Source organism: Salarias fasciatus, chromosome 6 (assembly GCF_902148845.1).
Source record: "Salarias fasciatus chromosome 6, fSalaFa1.1, whole genome shotgun sequence".
Classification (NCBI taxonomy): domain Eukaryota; kingdom Metazoa; phylum Chordata; class Actinopteri; order Blenniiformes; family Blenniidae; genus Salarias; species Salarias fasciatus.
Genome location: NC_043750.1, coordinates 14,844,858 through 14,861,921, shown reverse-complemented (window position 1 = coordinate 14,861,921; position 17,064 = coordinate 14,844,858). Strand labels below are relative to the sequence as shown.

The window sequence follows — 17,064 nt, the reverse complement described above, 5'->3', positions numbered from 1 at the left end:
GAGAGCACACTGAGAGCTCCAGAAGTAGTCAGTCACCAAGGTTACGATGACCTTGGTGTGTTGCCACTGTTGCTGCAGCTTTGGCATGACCGTACACAGCGGCAAGAGGAAAAGAATGAAATAAATAAAATAAATAAATAAATAAAAAAAAAACATTCTTTTTTCCGCCTCTCGTCACCCTTGACAAAGACTCTGTGGAAAAAAGGGTAAAAACACAATTTTGTTGGTGAAAGCGAGGCTCAGGACAAGGCCACACATGAGCCTTTGGCACAACAGACTGCTACACATCAGCTTCTCTAAAAGAGAGGGAAAAAAAATTCACATAATACACTGAAGCTTCCACACAAACATACTGTATGTGTAGAGCATGTGTGTGTGTGTGCGCACACACATGTGGGACCCCTGTTTTATTGTATAAAACACATTCCCATTACGTGTGGAAAGAAAAGACTCCTGAGACCTTGACTGCAAGTCAGGGCTCCAGCAAAAGTATTTGTGTGAAGCATGTGCATCAGTATGTGCTTGTGTGTGTGTGTGTGTGTGTGTGTGTGTGTGTGTGTGTGTGTGGTCTTGTATTTCTCACTAGTAAAGTCACCTGTGCTGCAAGGCTTACAGAGGATAAATCTGAGAGTTAAAATATGGTTTTGGAGCGAATGTTTGAGTTAGATGATGATTAATAATAGAGAACGCATCAATAAATAGAAATGGAAGGTTGTGTGTATCCTTTCAATACACACAAAGCACAACAAAAACACAGAAATCAGTGTATTTGTGAGGCTTTCTGTCCAGCGTTAGGGTTAGTTCATCTGTGTACCATTCTCCACGTGCTCCTCCTCCCCGACGCTGCCCTCCGGGGTGGTCCGCTCGTAGCCCTCCTCGGGAAGCGGCAGGGATCCCAACCGCGGCCCGGTCGAACTCTTGCTGCTCGGCGTCTCCGAGTCCTCCAGGCCGCTGTCATAGCAACCGCCGTCCTGGGGCTGGCTCACCACCGAGAAGGTCACCCGGCGGAGGGTCCCCTGCAGGGAACACACACACACACGCACACACACACAATATGGGATTAATCATCCAGGATTCCTAATCTGAGTTTCTAAATCTGAGGATTAGGCTGTTGGGCAGGGGTCTGCAAAGACATACTGGGATTATCTGATCATGTTCGCCTTGATTATGGGCTTAGCTGCGACAATGCGGGGTAATAGTCATCAACCAATCACGGCAGTCTTTCAAAGTTTTCACTTGGTCTTTAATCCCAGTTTAGATTAGTGCTGCCGGACATGGCTGGTGTTTACAACCCTCCTGGCCCGTCCAGAGCCACTTTTCATCTGGAGGAGCAGCAGGGTAACAGCGTCTCAGCGCTCCACAGGAAAACGGTGAATGATATGAATTCATATGCTGATTTATGTCCCACAGATTTATAAAGACAATCAATGCAAGTAATATAAAGCCAGAGGAAATAAAGTTTGATCTTCCTTCATTGACTGTTGACAGATTAGCATCACTTTGGTTCTCCCCCAGTTTGGTTTTGGATTTCTTCAACACAAGAAATACAAATAAGCTAATCCGCCCACTCGATTAAATATCCTTCATCTGAAGTCCATCCATTCATCCTCCACGCCCACATTTCCCAGGTTATTGTGGCTGAGAGCTGTATATAATCCCAGCTGATGACAGGAATGGCAGGAGCACATAAAGAGACGTTCATCCTCCGGTCTCGGTAGGACCGTTCCTTTGCCCCGTGTTGATCTGGGGACCTGTCCAGGGCCTTCCTCGCCTTTGCCTAAAGCCAGCTCGGCTGCACTTGAGCCCCAATGAACCGAAGTTGGATAAAGTGGTAAAGAAGGTGGAGGAACGGAAGCTTTCAGGGAGGTAAACTGAGGTTGTGGCAATATTTCCCCTCCTTTTGTTCATTTCAGCCGCAGGCTCCAGCTGTCTCTTGTTCCCTTAATTGATGTTTCGAGTTTTGACTACTTTGACCTAATTCAAAATGTAGCTTGCTTGAATCCACTCTTTTTCTGGGATCCTGCTTTTAAAATTTATGCTTTCCAACGCTTTCAGGGCTTTACTTTAGCTCTTCCGGTGGCTGCAACACAAAGAGGGTAACAGAATGCCATCTTAAAGTTAATTGGACGGTTATCAAAGTAAATATAAAAAGATGACAGGCTTCTATTTGTGCAGCCTGAACCGCAGCCAGGTTCATGTTAAAAGCGGTCCTCACCCGTCACTGTGAACACAGACCAGCAACAAGCGTCACAATCCTGCAGTGGAAGTCGTTTCGGCTGCGAGTTACGTCATTCAGACAAACTGAGCATCGCACCTGCTGTGACTTTGACTCACAAATCACCCCGGTCGAGTTAACGGAGTGGTTTTCACTTTGCTTTGGGAAAAAAAAAAAAAAAAAAAAAAAAAAAAAGACTAATAAGTCCACGCTGAGAGAATATCTCAGAGAGCTAAATGACTCCGTCTGGCCCGAAGGGATCATACTGCAGCAGGAAGCGCTTTTCTATACAACACCCCACCAATCTCCTCTCATATTCATTTATCTGCTCACAAAATTACAACCCTTTCAGTCTGGATCAACTTTGAAACGCGCGGCGCGAGGAGGGGAACGTGAGAAAACAGAAGGAAGGCGCAGATTAGGGAGGAAAAACTTCAGCTTTGAGGAACACCTCCGGATAATCTGGAGGGAACTGATGGACAGCTGAAATAAAAGGCGAGGCGCCACCATTTCGTCTCTTCCCTCTAAATACGAAGGGAGAAGAAACATTCGAACAGCTCACCTAATGAACACGCACTGGAAAGAGAAAAGATGAACACAGCGAAATTAATTAGGCAGAAAGGGGGGGGAGGAATTAACGGAGCACTTGTTTCTTCTGCCTCTTTTTAACAACGTTCAGATGAAAGGGGGGGGATGAGAGAAAGTGACTCAGACAGCAGGGATGGCAACTACAAGCACGGCGGAGAAAGAAGAAGATATTAAGAGTCTAGTGGAAAGCCAGCAGTTCTTGGAATCTCAGTGGCTTCATTTTAACTCTCCACAGAGAGAGAGTGATGTATTTTTAGAGCATTAGCTTAGATGAAGTCCAACCTCTTTTTCCACTCTTTCAGACAAGGGGGCAAAGGCTGAAAGAAACGGGGGAACTGGGTGAAATGGTATCAGACAGAATCAGAATAAGGATCATTTCTGTTGTCATGTCAGGGTAAAAAAAAAAAAAGAGAAAAATGTGTGATATCACAGTAATAAGTTTGTTTTCTGAGATCAGAGATGTCAGCATCACAAATATTTCTTTTTATTTTTCGAGACTTAGCCGGCTGTCAAAACAGCTTTCTTTAGATCATAGACAAATAAAAAACCTCCACATTGTGGCACCGTGTGTTTTCATGATCACAAAATCATCACTTCATGATGGTACTGATGCAAAATTATAATTATTTCTGATCACAAAATGAGATAAATGGTGTCTTGAAACGCTCCTCTTCTCTCGGCTTGTGTTCAATGGATATGAAGTGGGAAAAAAAAAAGGAAAGAAATTAAATTACTAAGAAGTGGGGATTATTGTCAGAGCCATTTTGTGCTTTTCTTGTATTACTGAGACATTACTGTCACAGGGCTAAGCGCACAATTGTTCCAAAATATGCTCCGCTATGTTTGAAGAAATCTAGAAGGTCATTTAACAACACTTTGAGCAGTTCTCAAGGTATTTCAAGACGATTTCAAGCAACCAAAAAAAAAAAAAAAAACCCTTAATCTTTAGTACGTTGTGAAAAGAGATTTTAAGCCATGTAATCAATGATAAATAGGGGGAAAAAGTGTTTCTTATTGTGTTGCTAAAAGCAAAAGAACACTTCTTATACTCAAAGAATTAAAAAAAAAACAACAAAAAACTGTTAATTTGTTATTCCTGCAACAAAATATAATTGATTTACTCAAGGAAGTCAGACGATTGTGAAAAAGACATAAGGTAACGATGAAAGCAATAAACGGCTTTAAGGAGAGGTGGCTTGAGTCAAAAGCTGCTCATAAAGGCAGATGTTTCGCATGTTATTATGCAGAAACAGTCAGTTCAGCGCTGAGCAGCTGACACTGACGGCAACGCCGGCATTTAGTCATGAACTGAAGTGCCAGGCAAATTCAAATGCTGGGGATGGATGGCACTTGACGAAACATCAGCGGGACATATGCGGACCAGATTTACAGCGATCCATCCAGTTGAGTTGTTAAAATTGCAAGCTTCCACGAGGAAGTCAGTGAATCATCAAAGTCGTTCATGATTATCCGAAGATTATTCTAAAACCTCACAAACGATGGATGGGCTTTTGGATGAAACCACTAGAGAGCTTTTCATTTCAGACCTATACGGTTTTTAAGACTGAAAGATGTGACAAGAAAAATAAATAAATGTGCCGAAAAAAAGCAAATGCAGCTTCTTCCTTGAGAAAAAAAAAAAAAAGAAATTCATTATAATTTACATCAAAAAGCTTGAGACTATTGGGGGAAACAGAATCATGAATAGGCACAACAAAAAGAAGCAGAGGCAAAACAGCTGAGATGGTAGACGACTTGAATGAGGGAACACGATCGTTGTTATTTATGGCTTCTAATGTATTCTAATGTATTACCCTTATTGTGGCCGCACACTATTCTTAAGGTTACTCACAGGGGTCATCTTTCAAATGGCTGCGAGGCGGACGGAGCTGCTTCAGAACTGATGCAGCAAGTAGGAAAAAAAAAAAACCTAAACCCACCGCTACGAAACGTGAACTCAAAATGTTTGAACATTTTGCTGATGATGATATTATTAAGAAAAATGTAGGTAAGTGTGTATAGTGCTGTGAGATGGCTGAGTAGTAGTTTGCCCTATGGAGAAAATGGAATTGTACTGAACTAAAATTGGATATAATCATAGCTGTATTTACTATTTATACTGTGCATTTCTAATCAATAAAACTAAATGGCTGAATGGAATATATTACCAGTTAATTACATTTACTCTCTGCACACGCAAGCACATTTATTATTTTAATTCCTTTAATTGATTTTATTTATTTTCTGCCAGACTTTCTATTCTATTCGAATTAGTACAATTCAAAGTGAAAAAGTATTCTTTAAACTGATGGCATTTTCAGATAATGATCGCAGATGTGTCCATGAAAGCAATAAATAAACAAGACAAAGACGTGTAAAATTACTGATTAACTTTAATCAGACACTGCAATCTTATCACATAATAATTAAAATGTTTGCTAAACTTGGCTGCAAAACTATCAATCTGGAGATGGATTTAAACAGGTTAATTACACAATGAGATCAGTAAATGTGCGAGCCGGGAAGGTGCGGAGTGAGTCCAAGTTGTTAATGTACTCCTGAGAAAATTTGATTAACACGTTAACTTCATTAACCTGATTGGTTCTCTTATTATTCAATTTGGTGTGAGCTGGAAAAAAAAAATGGTGCACTGCAACCTCTAAACAAGGACCAAATGAGGTAAAACTGTGAAGGAGGTAGGGTTTTGGATATGTCTTCAGTCACCCATGGCGCTACTACAGTTGTCCCATAAAACAATCACATCTATCCATCCAGTGGATGTCGGCGTTTTACAGCTTGAGCGCTGAGCTGTGCAGCTAAAATGATTGAAAACTTTAAAGGCTTTTCAAAGATCTGGACGTACTTATGCTTCTAAAATTGGACATCTCTCTCTGAGGAGTGACTGTAATACACAATGGAAGCAACCTCGGCATCACTGTGTAAATGATTGCAGAAATCCAGCACCAATCCTGAGGGCAGGATCTGATTGACGAAGTATGGGTTTACTGGTATTCGGTCGCTTTGTCTGCGAGTCCTCTTACAGAATTCATCTGTTCAGCCGTGATTTCATCTAATTCAATTTCCCTCTGACTCCGTTTCTGGTCAGAGCAGCCCCGTGTTCGTTCCTTCATCCTGATAATTTTATTTTCTATTCCCCCCACTCTCTTTTTCCTCGGCCGATCCTGCAGTCAACTCTGCTTTTCACAGCTCTCCCTCCCTCCCTCCCTCCTCCCCCTACATCCTTTCTTCTCTTTGCCAGTCAGCTTTATGATGTGGCGATCGATGATGTGTCCTTGACCTCGTTATGAGTCCCTCTCCACTTCCCCACAGCAGGCTTTATTGACCCATAACTCCTTTACACTCTCTAACCCCCTTTCCCCTGCTTCTCTCATCCTTTTCTATCTCAAAGTCTTTAACTCATTGACGGAACCGCTCTTCTTTTATTTGGTCAAATCTGGTGTTTTGTCATCTTTTAGTCGTTGCACTACCTGGTTTCCTGTCTCTTCTGATCATTGTTATCTCACTTTGAGAGTCTTTCATGCACACACTCAGAAACCATTTGAAAATTTTCAGTCAATGTGGATCTTTTTTTTTTTTTTCATAAAAAGCTTTTCACATCAGTATCTTCTTCTCTTATATGATATATTCATCTCTTATTACCTCCATTCTGCTTTAGCAGCTCCAATCTATGTATAAAGGAAAAAAAAAAAACACTCCCTGTAAGCACTCCTTGATGTTTTTCAGAGCGACTTGAAAAGCTTGTTTGTGTGCGAATCGGTACTTTCTACAATTTGCCTGAACAGCTGTACCAAAGGCTGACGACTACATCGCTCAAGATATCTGCTGAATGTCGTCGACACACACTTCTGAGTGTGACCAGAGGCACTCGTGCACGCACTCGCACGGCCTGATGAACTGGCACAGGTCCAGTACGGGCTATGAATCCATGCCTGATGGAATACTAATTGAGTTTGACGAAGGACATTAAAAAAAAAAAACCTTTCCCTTAATCTGACATGGGCCATTACAGTTCAATACTGACACGGGAGCGTCAGTCAGTCATCCGCACGGCGCAGCGAGTGTGTACGCGTGGGAGTGTGTATGTATCGTTAAGTTTCTTAGGGATGTGATGCAGCTATATTGCACATGTATTGTGATACAGTACAGGAGCGATCATGAAGTCATTCCTGTCAGATCAATGTGTATCAAACACGAGCACGATGGGTCTGAACTAAGAATAAACTTAACCATCTGAATGGCGCAGCTCTGAGGCAAAAAAAAAAAAAAAGTAGACTTCTTAATATAGCTTTTATTTCAGGGCATGAGCGTGCTGCAGTGCACGTGTGTGTGCGCATATGCTCATGCGTATGAGTGAGACTTCACACCTTTATGTTTGTGTTTTATGCCCGTGTGCGAGTGTGAGACTCTCAGAGCCTGCAAGATGTGTTATGTCAGCCTGTGAGAATGCACGTGTGTGAGAGAGTGTGTGTGTGTGTGTGTGTGTGTGTGTGTGTGTGTGTTTACATTGTGACGATAGGCGTGTGTGCGCGCACAGGTTGGCTCAGTCATCAAGGTAATTAGTGTGTAAACCTCCTTGCTGTCGGTTCAAAGAGAATTAACGAGCTCTAGTTAATTAACAGTCTCCCTCTCTTCTCCTTACATGTGTCTGCATATTCAACACATGTGTGTGTGTGCGCGTGTGCGTGTGTACCTGCACATCTGAGTGTCGATGTGTGAGCGTGGGCACACGGAGACGTGAGTGTCTGCTCGCGTTTGTCTTTTGCCCTGCTGCACTCCGGTCTGCATAATGAATGGACAGGATGCGACTTATGCATAAACCAGGACTACAAATATGGTTGTAGGAGTAGAGCAGCGTTTTCCTCTGGCTCCGTGCACACTCTCATCTATGTTTGACACCATCTAGGTGGGGGCAGTGTGTAAAGGCTGGTTTTAGTATTTCCAACTTTGCTTCTCTTTTGTGCATAGCAAGTACGGTGGCTGCATTCACTGCAAGAACGTGCAAGATGAGTCAGGATATTATGCAAAATCCTTTACTGACCACGAGCCTGACCGCAATGTCACTTTTCAGATATCCGACAATGTATGCTGGTTCAGCATGCTAAATCATTTTCTGCACCAATTTAACTTATGCGGAGTTAGATAGAGTTCAATTAACATGGTTTAATTTGGGTTGATAACAAAGCTTTTAAAAGTCACACTTCACTTACAGTATAATGCTTTTCTGAATTCATACTAGATAAGAATTGATAGGCTGACACAAATTCATAGTGGAAATTATATTGGGACCAAATTGCATTAGCTACATCAAGGTGTGTTATTCTTGCTGTTTGTCCTTTGCTTTTTTTGCAGAAAGATAACTTCATATATCTAATTGCTGAGAATGAGAAAGAATTCTGTGCTTTTGCTTCATTAATATTCAGGAGTTATAATGCTTTTAGCTGACCAGCATCACAAGTGTGTAATAGATGATGTTTTTCTTTCTCTCATAACAAATCTGCTGTTTCACGTTTGCATTTGTTAAGATGTTCTGGAAAAACGGGCGACTGGGGATAAAACATATAATTTTTTTTTTTCCTCAATGATGGCTCTGTTTGTGTGCAACAGGCAGGAGTCAGACAATTTTATGAACCAAATGTCAATCACACAGACGCCTGACATTGTGTTTGTAATCGCACCTTCCAGACACCTAAAATTTCCCTGATGTTGACTGAAGGGTGTTGCTTTGTAATTTCTCTGACCATCCTTCCTCAATTGCTTTTTAGGCCTGAAAATTCACCATATTTCTTGCCAAATCCATATATGTGAAGCTTGGATAGAATTTTTAAGACCAGAAATTGGATCGTGTGACCCTCAAGGGACACAGAAAGTCTCAATTAAAAGCCTGATTTATGGTCTTAAGAGGCTTAGCAGCTCTAGTGGGCAGAATGACCCACTGATTGGTTAGAGGAACCAGGGCATTTACACAGAATACGCGCACAAAGTGAATAATTAATCAATTTGCAATAAACAGAATTATATTAGAGGTGACAGAATATTTTGACACAACTGTCAATGAGGCAAGTCTGGGCAGGCAGATATCAGACGTTCAATGAAGCGGTCCCCATTTTTCATCATGAAGTTTGTCATCTTGTGATGGCACGCTTACTAATTTACATGAAAAAATACGGAAATAACTGTGCAGAATGAGTAAGGTGATACCGCACAACGCCACTACTGCACACAGTGAAAACCAATATGCCTGTGTTGACACCATACGGGCAGAGTGGAGACTTCATAAATGGAATGCTGATCAGTCAAAATGACCTTTGCTTCTGCTCTGTTGTTTTGCCTCCGTTTAGATATCATGTTGTGCTTATGCAGCCAGCAAATGTGAGTGTGCTCGTACATTTGAGAGCAAAATGACTGCAGGCGTGAACGCCCAGCAGCAGAAAAGTATTGAAATTCAGCTAATATGGAAACATAATGAGCCTGATATTGGTGTTTTTGGGGGTGTTTCGGAGGAGGGATTTTGGGACGTTCATGTAAAGATGCTTTTTGTGAATATTTCACTGTTAATACGCACTGTGATTCAACTGAGGTAAGACATATTGTTTGAATTTCATGTACAGTGTAGTTTCCTTTCTTTACACTTAAATTGTGACATTTGATGAATCAATACAACCAGCAACAGAAGTATCAGCTTGAATGGCTTTGCTTTCACTTTATTCTGTGATTAATGATATGCAATTGAATAAAGTAGGTATAACTCAACTAAACCGTAACTGCTTCATTCAGTAGAGTGGCTAAATTTCTGTACTGCCACAATACATCCATCTCCCGTGCTGCTTTATGCAATCTGGGATTGAGGGGACGTCCATTAAAGCTGACTATGGATTAAAAAAAAAAAAAAAAATGGAGCAACCTGGACAGGTTGACAGTCCATCAGTGGGAAAACACGGAGAGAATGAAAATTTGAGAGCGCAAATCAACCTGAAGCAAATGTTTCTGGACTGTGGAACAGAGAAAACCTACACATGCTCAGAAAAAAAAAACATTCAAATCCTCATCCACATAAAACGGCCCTCACCTGCACAACTCACGGCAGAAATGGGGAAAATTTCATTCTGAGGGGAGATTACTCACTACGACACCCTTCTACAGTCTGTTCACATTATATTTACTAAAAAAATCAGCAAAAGATACTTCAACATTCTTTTTAATGCTTTATGCAACCAATCGTTGAAGTTACACTTCAAAGGCAGTGAGGAGGAGAAACTCTGAAACATGCGGGGGAAAATGTATCTTCGGGTTTCTGTGTGAACAGGTCAGACGTATTTACATCGGCTATTCAAATACAGGAACGGTCTAAAAGTGTTTTCAGGCCGACGGAGCTGCCGTGGAGTGACGTGTTCAGTGTCGACACGCAGCCGTCGACCTCCTGCTCACACAGTGTTGCTGTTCGGCCGAGCAGACAGGTGAAGACACATGTGGGCCAAGCGGGAGGGATGCTGCTGGTGAATAAAATGCCTCATCAATGAGTAACTGATAAGAAAAAATACATATGTATATACATCAAAGGAAGGGATCAACTGTCTACTGAAGAGAATCTGTGCTACGGTGAGACATTTCCTGAACAAAAACCCTGCGTGATCACAGACTGTCTGAAGTCAAAATGAAGAGATTCAGTGGACTGTTGTGGTATTTGCAGAATGCAGAAAATGTTTTGGAGCAGGTTGAAACTCGGCTCAGGGAGGGATTGAAGCAATGTGAGCCACGTTTCCTCAGCTGTCTGACTCGCAGATGTTGACGAGCCAAGGCGTCTTATTTTCACAACACACACGCCGCTGCCATGCAGATACCGTAAACGCGCGCATTAGGCACACCTGCTGGCGGACGCTCACTCTTGCAGGTGTGCACGTCCACAGATACGCGCTGACACATGTAGAACTATGCAGCATGTGTGTTGCAATGGGACCACCTCTGCAGTAAGAGCAGTCCTCCCCTCTCCAGGCTTCTGCTTCCCCCTGTTTTTTTTTTTTTTTCCCAGCCACATTTCTCTGCTCCCTCTCACCCTCCCTTCACTCCCTCCCCTCGTTTACTCTTTCTCTGCATTCCTCTTTCTTCTTTCCTTCCTCTTCTTCTGCAGTTCACCAGTCTCCTACCCTTTCCCCTCCCCTCTTCCTTTCTCTCTCTCTCTCTCTCTCTCTCTCTCCTCTGTCTCCGGCTCTCGCTCTCCAGTGCTCCCTCTAGAAGCAGGTGATGTAGAAGGGTGCTCAGCAGTATCTGACTATCAGGCCTGACTCTGTGAGAGGAATGATAATCACTGTGCTGCACTGCAGAGAGAGAAAGAAGAGAGGGAGCGAGGGAGAAACGGGGAGAGAGAAGAGGGAGGGAAAGGGGGCATGAGGTAGAGAAAAAAGAGAGGGGGGGCAAGTGCGGCAGTAGAAATGAGGGGGCAAAATAAAGTGTGTGTGTGTGTGTGTGTGTGTGTGGTGGGGGGGTGTGAGTCGTGGAAGACAAGGCAGTGGGACAAAGAGAAAAGAGGAAGAAGAAGACAAAGCAGGATGTAGGAATGGGAGTAACAGAAAAGAAAGACGGGATTACAGAAATTGAGCAGTGCTGTAGTAACGAACACCTTGTCGGAGTCGCGCTCCCTCATTCCTCTCACAGGTACACCTTCTCTCTTAATCTGTCCTCTTCCGCAGACACACACAGTCACTCACTCACTCACTCACTCACTCACACACACACACCTCTAACAACGCCACCCCTACTACTAACAGCACAATAGCTTGTAGTACAGCAGCCCCGCGGTATGAGGGAGAGCCTGAGCCTTGTGTCTGAGCGCCAGAGAACATTAACTGCAGCAGCGAGGTCATCTGATCGGCACTATGCGGACCCTCTCTCGCTCTCTCTCTCTCTCTCTCTCTCTCCCGCACACACACACACACACACTCCCTCTCTCTCTCCCTCTTCAGACTGCTGCAGTCTGTTGTAAGCCCCCCTGTGGCCATTGCTGGAACTACCAGTCCTGCTGCCTGCTGGCACACCTGTCCCAATCACGAGTTCCTGCATTGTGCGAAGCATGGAGGCAATTTGTCGAAGCTTCTTTGGCACAAATGACTTTTTTTTTTTTGTTTTTGAAAAGCATCTCAAGCCAAAACGTTTGGCCCGTCCCGCTAGTCGCGGTCCAATGCGCTGCTGCAAGAATGTGGACGTGTGTATTTTTTTTCCCATTGTGAGCATGCTGTGCACGTGGGTTTGTGCAGGAACACACTGGCGCGCGGAGCCCGTTTCGCTGCATGTGGATCTGGTGCATCGTTATCCACCGCAGCTTTGCCACCATCAAGCTGTCCACTCTGGCATTGTGCTTTCTCCCTTCTCCCTGTCTCCATCTGGGCTATACACCCTGCAGATACACATTGAAAATCACTGACTCTATTCACAGCATCAGGCCTTTGAAATGTTTATCCTTTTGTGCAGCCGTGGCCATCTATAGGACGGAAAACAAAACAGAAACAAAGGCTCATGGAGTGAATTTAAAGCGAGGCTTACCGGACAAATGCCCCATGATTCAGATTAGTGCTTTTGTTCACGTGTTTGTGAGTGTGCGATGGTAATGTTCATCACTTTTCCGCTGCTCGCCCATAAAACAGTCATCTCTTATAATATCCATGACAGCGGTCATTGTTAAGAAAGATGTCAACAGGATGGTGGTTTACAACTGGCCTTCTGTGTGCGCGTGTGACCAAGAGAGACCATGCATATGTATGCCGGCTATTGAGATGGCATTTAGTGTGTGAGTGTGTCTGTGTGTGTTTGGACCATTACATTAATAGCATGCGTGCTAGGAACAGGCTTTTCCCACCCACAGCTATTGTCCATTAAGGTTGACCAGATGAAGAGTGAACAATGGCCGCTCTGTGGGGGCCAGTGTATGAAAGAGTAAAAGTGAGGATGAGGCTGAAGATACATAGTCTTACACACAAGGCTGGTAAACAGGAGCACGCACACGAGCGCAGACAAACACAACCTCCCTGTTGAGAGTGATTAGGAGTGCTGCTGTGAACAATAGACAGAGTCAATAAAGGACCGCAGAGACATCCGGATACAAGCGCAAGGTCTCCATCCCTTCACTCCTTCCTCCACCTCTACCTTCACCTCTGTTCACACTCATTTTAACATCTTTCTATTTAGGATCTTTCTAAAAGCTTCCTCCTCTTTCTTTGTCTCACTCCGATTCCGTCCCTCCGTCACTTTCCAAACTGTGTTATTCTCATATCTGTTGCAGCTCTCGCCACATCCCTCTCATGTTGTTCTCGTTCCTTGTCCCCTTCCTCCCTCACACACACTCCGTCTCCTTTGTGGCGCCCCTGTCTTTTGTAAAATGGGCGGACGGGCTGAGCTGACAGAGGCTGACACGGCGGAGCGCCATGGCAAACTGAAATCCATCCTGTCAGTTTAGAATCAGTGTCACTCATTTTACAAGGTTAAAGATAGCTTTGCTTAATGTGCTGTCAGATACAAACAAACACGTACGCCACATACGCTCTGCCACACACACACACGCACACAAACACAGGCGCGAAAACTGCGCCAGAGCCCCGCACACAACCATGTGCCGCACTCCAGGAAAGTGTCGCATTAACTCACCTACTTACATGTAAATACAACCGACAGGGCTAACACACTATATTTGGTTTCAGTGTGTGAACGAACGGGTTTCTGCTGTTGTTCAGCGCACCGACACTCACACAGTCACGACATGAGGACAAAAACACACAACTTTAAACGAATCCCTCGGTTTTGGGTGAGAAAAGTGTGAGTCAAGATCAGCCTTAGTCTCCCGGAAATGAATGTGAGTCAATATGAAATCCTTTGAAGTGATGAAAACATGAGGATGCGAGCGTGTGTGAACCCCATCGCAGCCCTATCACCCCTGTGACAGACACAGTGCCACAGAAATGTCTCGGGGCACCTCGCCCAATGTCTTGACAATAGTCTCAGTGTGTGTGAGTGACAGAGAGTGGCTCGGGGACACAGAGGGGGCGTTATGCTGGGTAGACGACATGCACGTAGATACGCGTGCACATGCAGGGGCAGACTCACACACACACACACACACACACACACACACACACACACACACACATTAAAGAGGGGAGACAGTGCACTCTTTCTGTCTGCGCTATTTCTCATTCCCTCTCTCCCTGACGCAGAGAGACTCAATCATTCTCACACTCTGTCTCTTTTGACGCAGAGGAAAAATATAAAATAACTGCTCTCTCTCTCTCTCTCTCTCTCTCTCCCTCTCTCTCTCTCCCTTGTTTGTGTGCGTATGTGCATGCGCAAACGGACTGTATAATTAATACGGCTTTCATTTTCTTTGAGCTATGAAGTATGCTTTTGGTATGCAAACAGACTTCTAGCACAAGAGTGTGTGTATGTGTGTGCGCACGATTGACTGTGTGAGTGTGTTTGAGCGTGCGAGTACGTGTGTGTGTGTGTGTATGTGTGTGCGTCCGATACACCAGAGACTGAGTGCAGAGTTGGGCCATTGAGTGGAAGGAGAAAGAAGAAGGAGAGTTAATGAGAAAGCAGGGGAGAGTCCGAGCCATTCCCATCGATAACCTCACATCACACTTCAAGCGTGCGCATGTACATTGGCTCCATTTTGCTATCCCCTTTGAAAATTGCGGTTTGGAATTAGGGTTAAGGAACGACTTCAGTGAAGTCTTATTCTGCAGGGTTTCACCGAGCCGAGCCCCTGCACAGGAGCTCGCCTCATTATTATGCCAGTCCTGGCATTAGAAAAATGTTTAAAAATGCAAATTATTCTACAGCTTCCTGGATAAAATAGTCAAGCTGCCATTGAAAACATGTTTGCTGTGCAATAAAATCCAAAGTATGTATCATAATTACCTGCAATAGCGTTATATACAGTCTCTGCTGATCGCAGAACCTTCAAGGCAATCATCTGGGAGTATAGAGACTGACAGACAGTGTAATATGAAAAAAATATATACATATATAAATATTAATATATCAAGGCTCACACTTGTCTTTGAGCAAGTTCAGTTGTTTGCATTTTACCATTTGCTGAAGAACTAATGCTTGTCATTTCTGATCCATCTGCAGATTAATTTTACAATTGACTGGTCAATAATTTTCTCTGAATAGCTCAAAGTGACAAAACATAATCGTTGCCTCTTTCCAAAAACTAAAATAGCATATTGAGCTAATAACACACAAGGCATTAAAACATGCAGCTATCCGATATCTGCCACTTGCAACTTGTAATTGTTTGGCTTCCAGCTCAAAATAGAACTTTAATTATTAATCCAATATCAATACTTGTGCAGACTGCTGCTCTTGCTTTATGTTGTTCAGCTGTAAAAACTTTTTATTTCATGAACGAAGACAAACAGCCATGCCTTAGGCTTAAAGACAACAACCAAGTTACTTTTTCAAAGATTATTATTATTTCAGAAAACTCAATTCTTCACTTTGTTCAAAAAAGTTAAAAATGATAAATATATGCAGTTTCCATTAAATAAATAAAGAAAAAAAAAAACACCGGCTCTCAAGTCAACACTGTTTGCCTGATCTGACTTTGTACGTTGAGAGGAAAAAACCGGAGAAGAGAAATGTGCACTTGCTCATGTCTACATAAGATAAGACGGGATGTATCTAAACGGGTAGTCAAATCCCGCAGTCACAATCGACACAAATCCCCACAAGAGAGCTGGAAATGAATTATTAAACCATTTATAATGATCATGAGAGCAGCGGCACTTTGTAAAAGTCACGCACAGCCGTCTTCCTGCAGCGACTCCATACCCATACCAAAGGAACGCCAGTTTATTTGATATTCAATTAGTTTTGTCAACAGTTAGAAATTTAATGTTTGATCACCCTGAAACGGCTCGGCTGCCGCTTTCTGGTTGAGATCTACGTAAAAGGTTGAGCGTGCCTGACTTCCCTGTTCAAAAGTTCAGGGGGGGAAAAAAAAGAGAGAGAGACGGGTGGGGAGGAGAAGGAAAACCCACAGAGGTGAAATGGTTGATTCAACATATTTTTGACGGAAGGCTCCCTGCAACCGCTCCGCTGGATGTAAAAGGGCCGCCGTCAGCAAAGGCCGGCATTAAGAAACACTCTCACACATCAAATTCTAATCAAAGCCTGCTCTTTTTAAGAGCCGTGAAAGCTTTCATGTTAACACGACACCGCGACCGAAGCTTTATTCACGCTTTTAAAAGGGACTGACCGGCCGGCGAGCATGTGTGTGCCCGCGCGCGACAATACACCATATCTGTGTCAACACACTTTATCCCCGCTTCTCATCTTACTGCTGATACTGTGTATGACTCCCCTCACCATGCATAAATTGTCTGTGATCCCCGCTTACACTGTGTGCACCTGTGCGTTTGTGTATGCGCATGCATGCATGCGTGCACATGTGGATTTGTGTATTTTCCGAACCGTCTCAGGTTGTCGGCTCAGATGCAAGTGTTCTTTTATCCCACCAATTAGAGGTTACCATTTCATCCCCTTGGAAACCTGTTTGGGGCCCTAATTGGCAGATGGATTTGCATGACTTTGATGGCAGTTTTTTGTCATTTTTTTTGGTGTTCTTGTGTTGAAGTTTATGTGTTCCTCTGCAGATCTGAGTCATGTTCAATGAAAACAAGTTGTTTCAAGTTCTCTGTTTCCTTAAGTGCCGTTAGTTTCCGTCGTCATAATATTGCTGTATTTCAGAAAGTAGAGACGAAAGCCCCTTCAATAATGTATGTGTGATTTGTACCTGTGCAGTGTTGCTCCATTAAGTAGTAGCTTGACGGTAATGCTGTGCAATTACTGAGCCGTAACAGGAGCAAAGCAATGATTTAATGTGTAGTTTGATTCATCAAAGTTGACTTTGTTTTGGTTTGAGAGTTTTTCTCTGAGTTGAAAAAAGAAACAGGTTAGCTTTCATGGTGATAGTTATTCATCGGTAATGGTCACGAGCGCGAGTGAAAATTGATTTGTTGTGGATATGGTCTGTGTGAGTATATGTGTGTCAAGCAGGTCAAACTATTCTAATGCCTCTGTTTGAAGGCAGCGAACAGCTCCGAGTTCAGGTATGTCTGTCGGTCTGTGTGTGAGTGTGCATGTTTAAGTGGGTGTCTCTTCTCTGGTCTATTTCTGACATGAACAGACAAGTGGGACTGGACAAGGAACACACACACACACACACACACACACACACACACACACACACA

The 17,064-nt window shown here is 43.4% G+C and overlaps 1 protein-coding gene across 1 annotated transcript in view; it reads right to left on the bottom strand.

Moving 5' to 3' along the window:
- pcdh7a (protocadherin 7a) overlaps positions 1-17,064 on the bottom strand; it is a 40,477-nt gene that overhangs the window by 4,564 nt on the left and 18,849 nt on the right. The window contains 1 exon segment of the mRNA XM_030094071.1: positions 815-1,016. Coding sequence (XP_029949931.1) covers positions 815-1,016 — 202 coding nt within the window.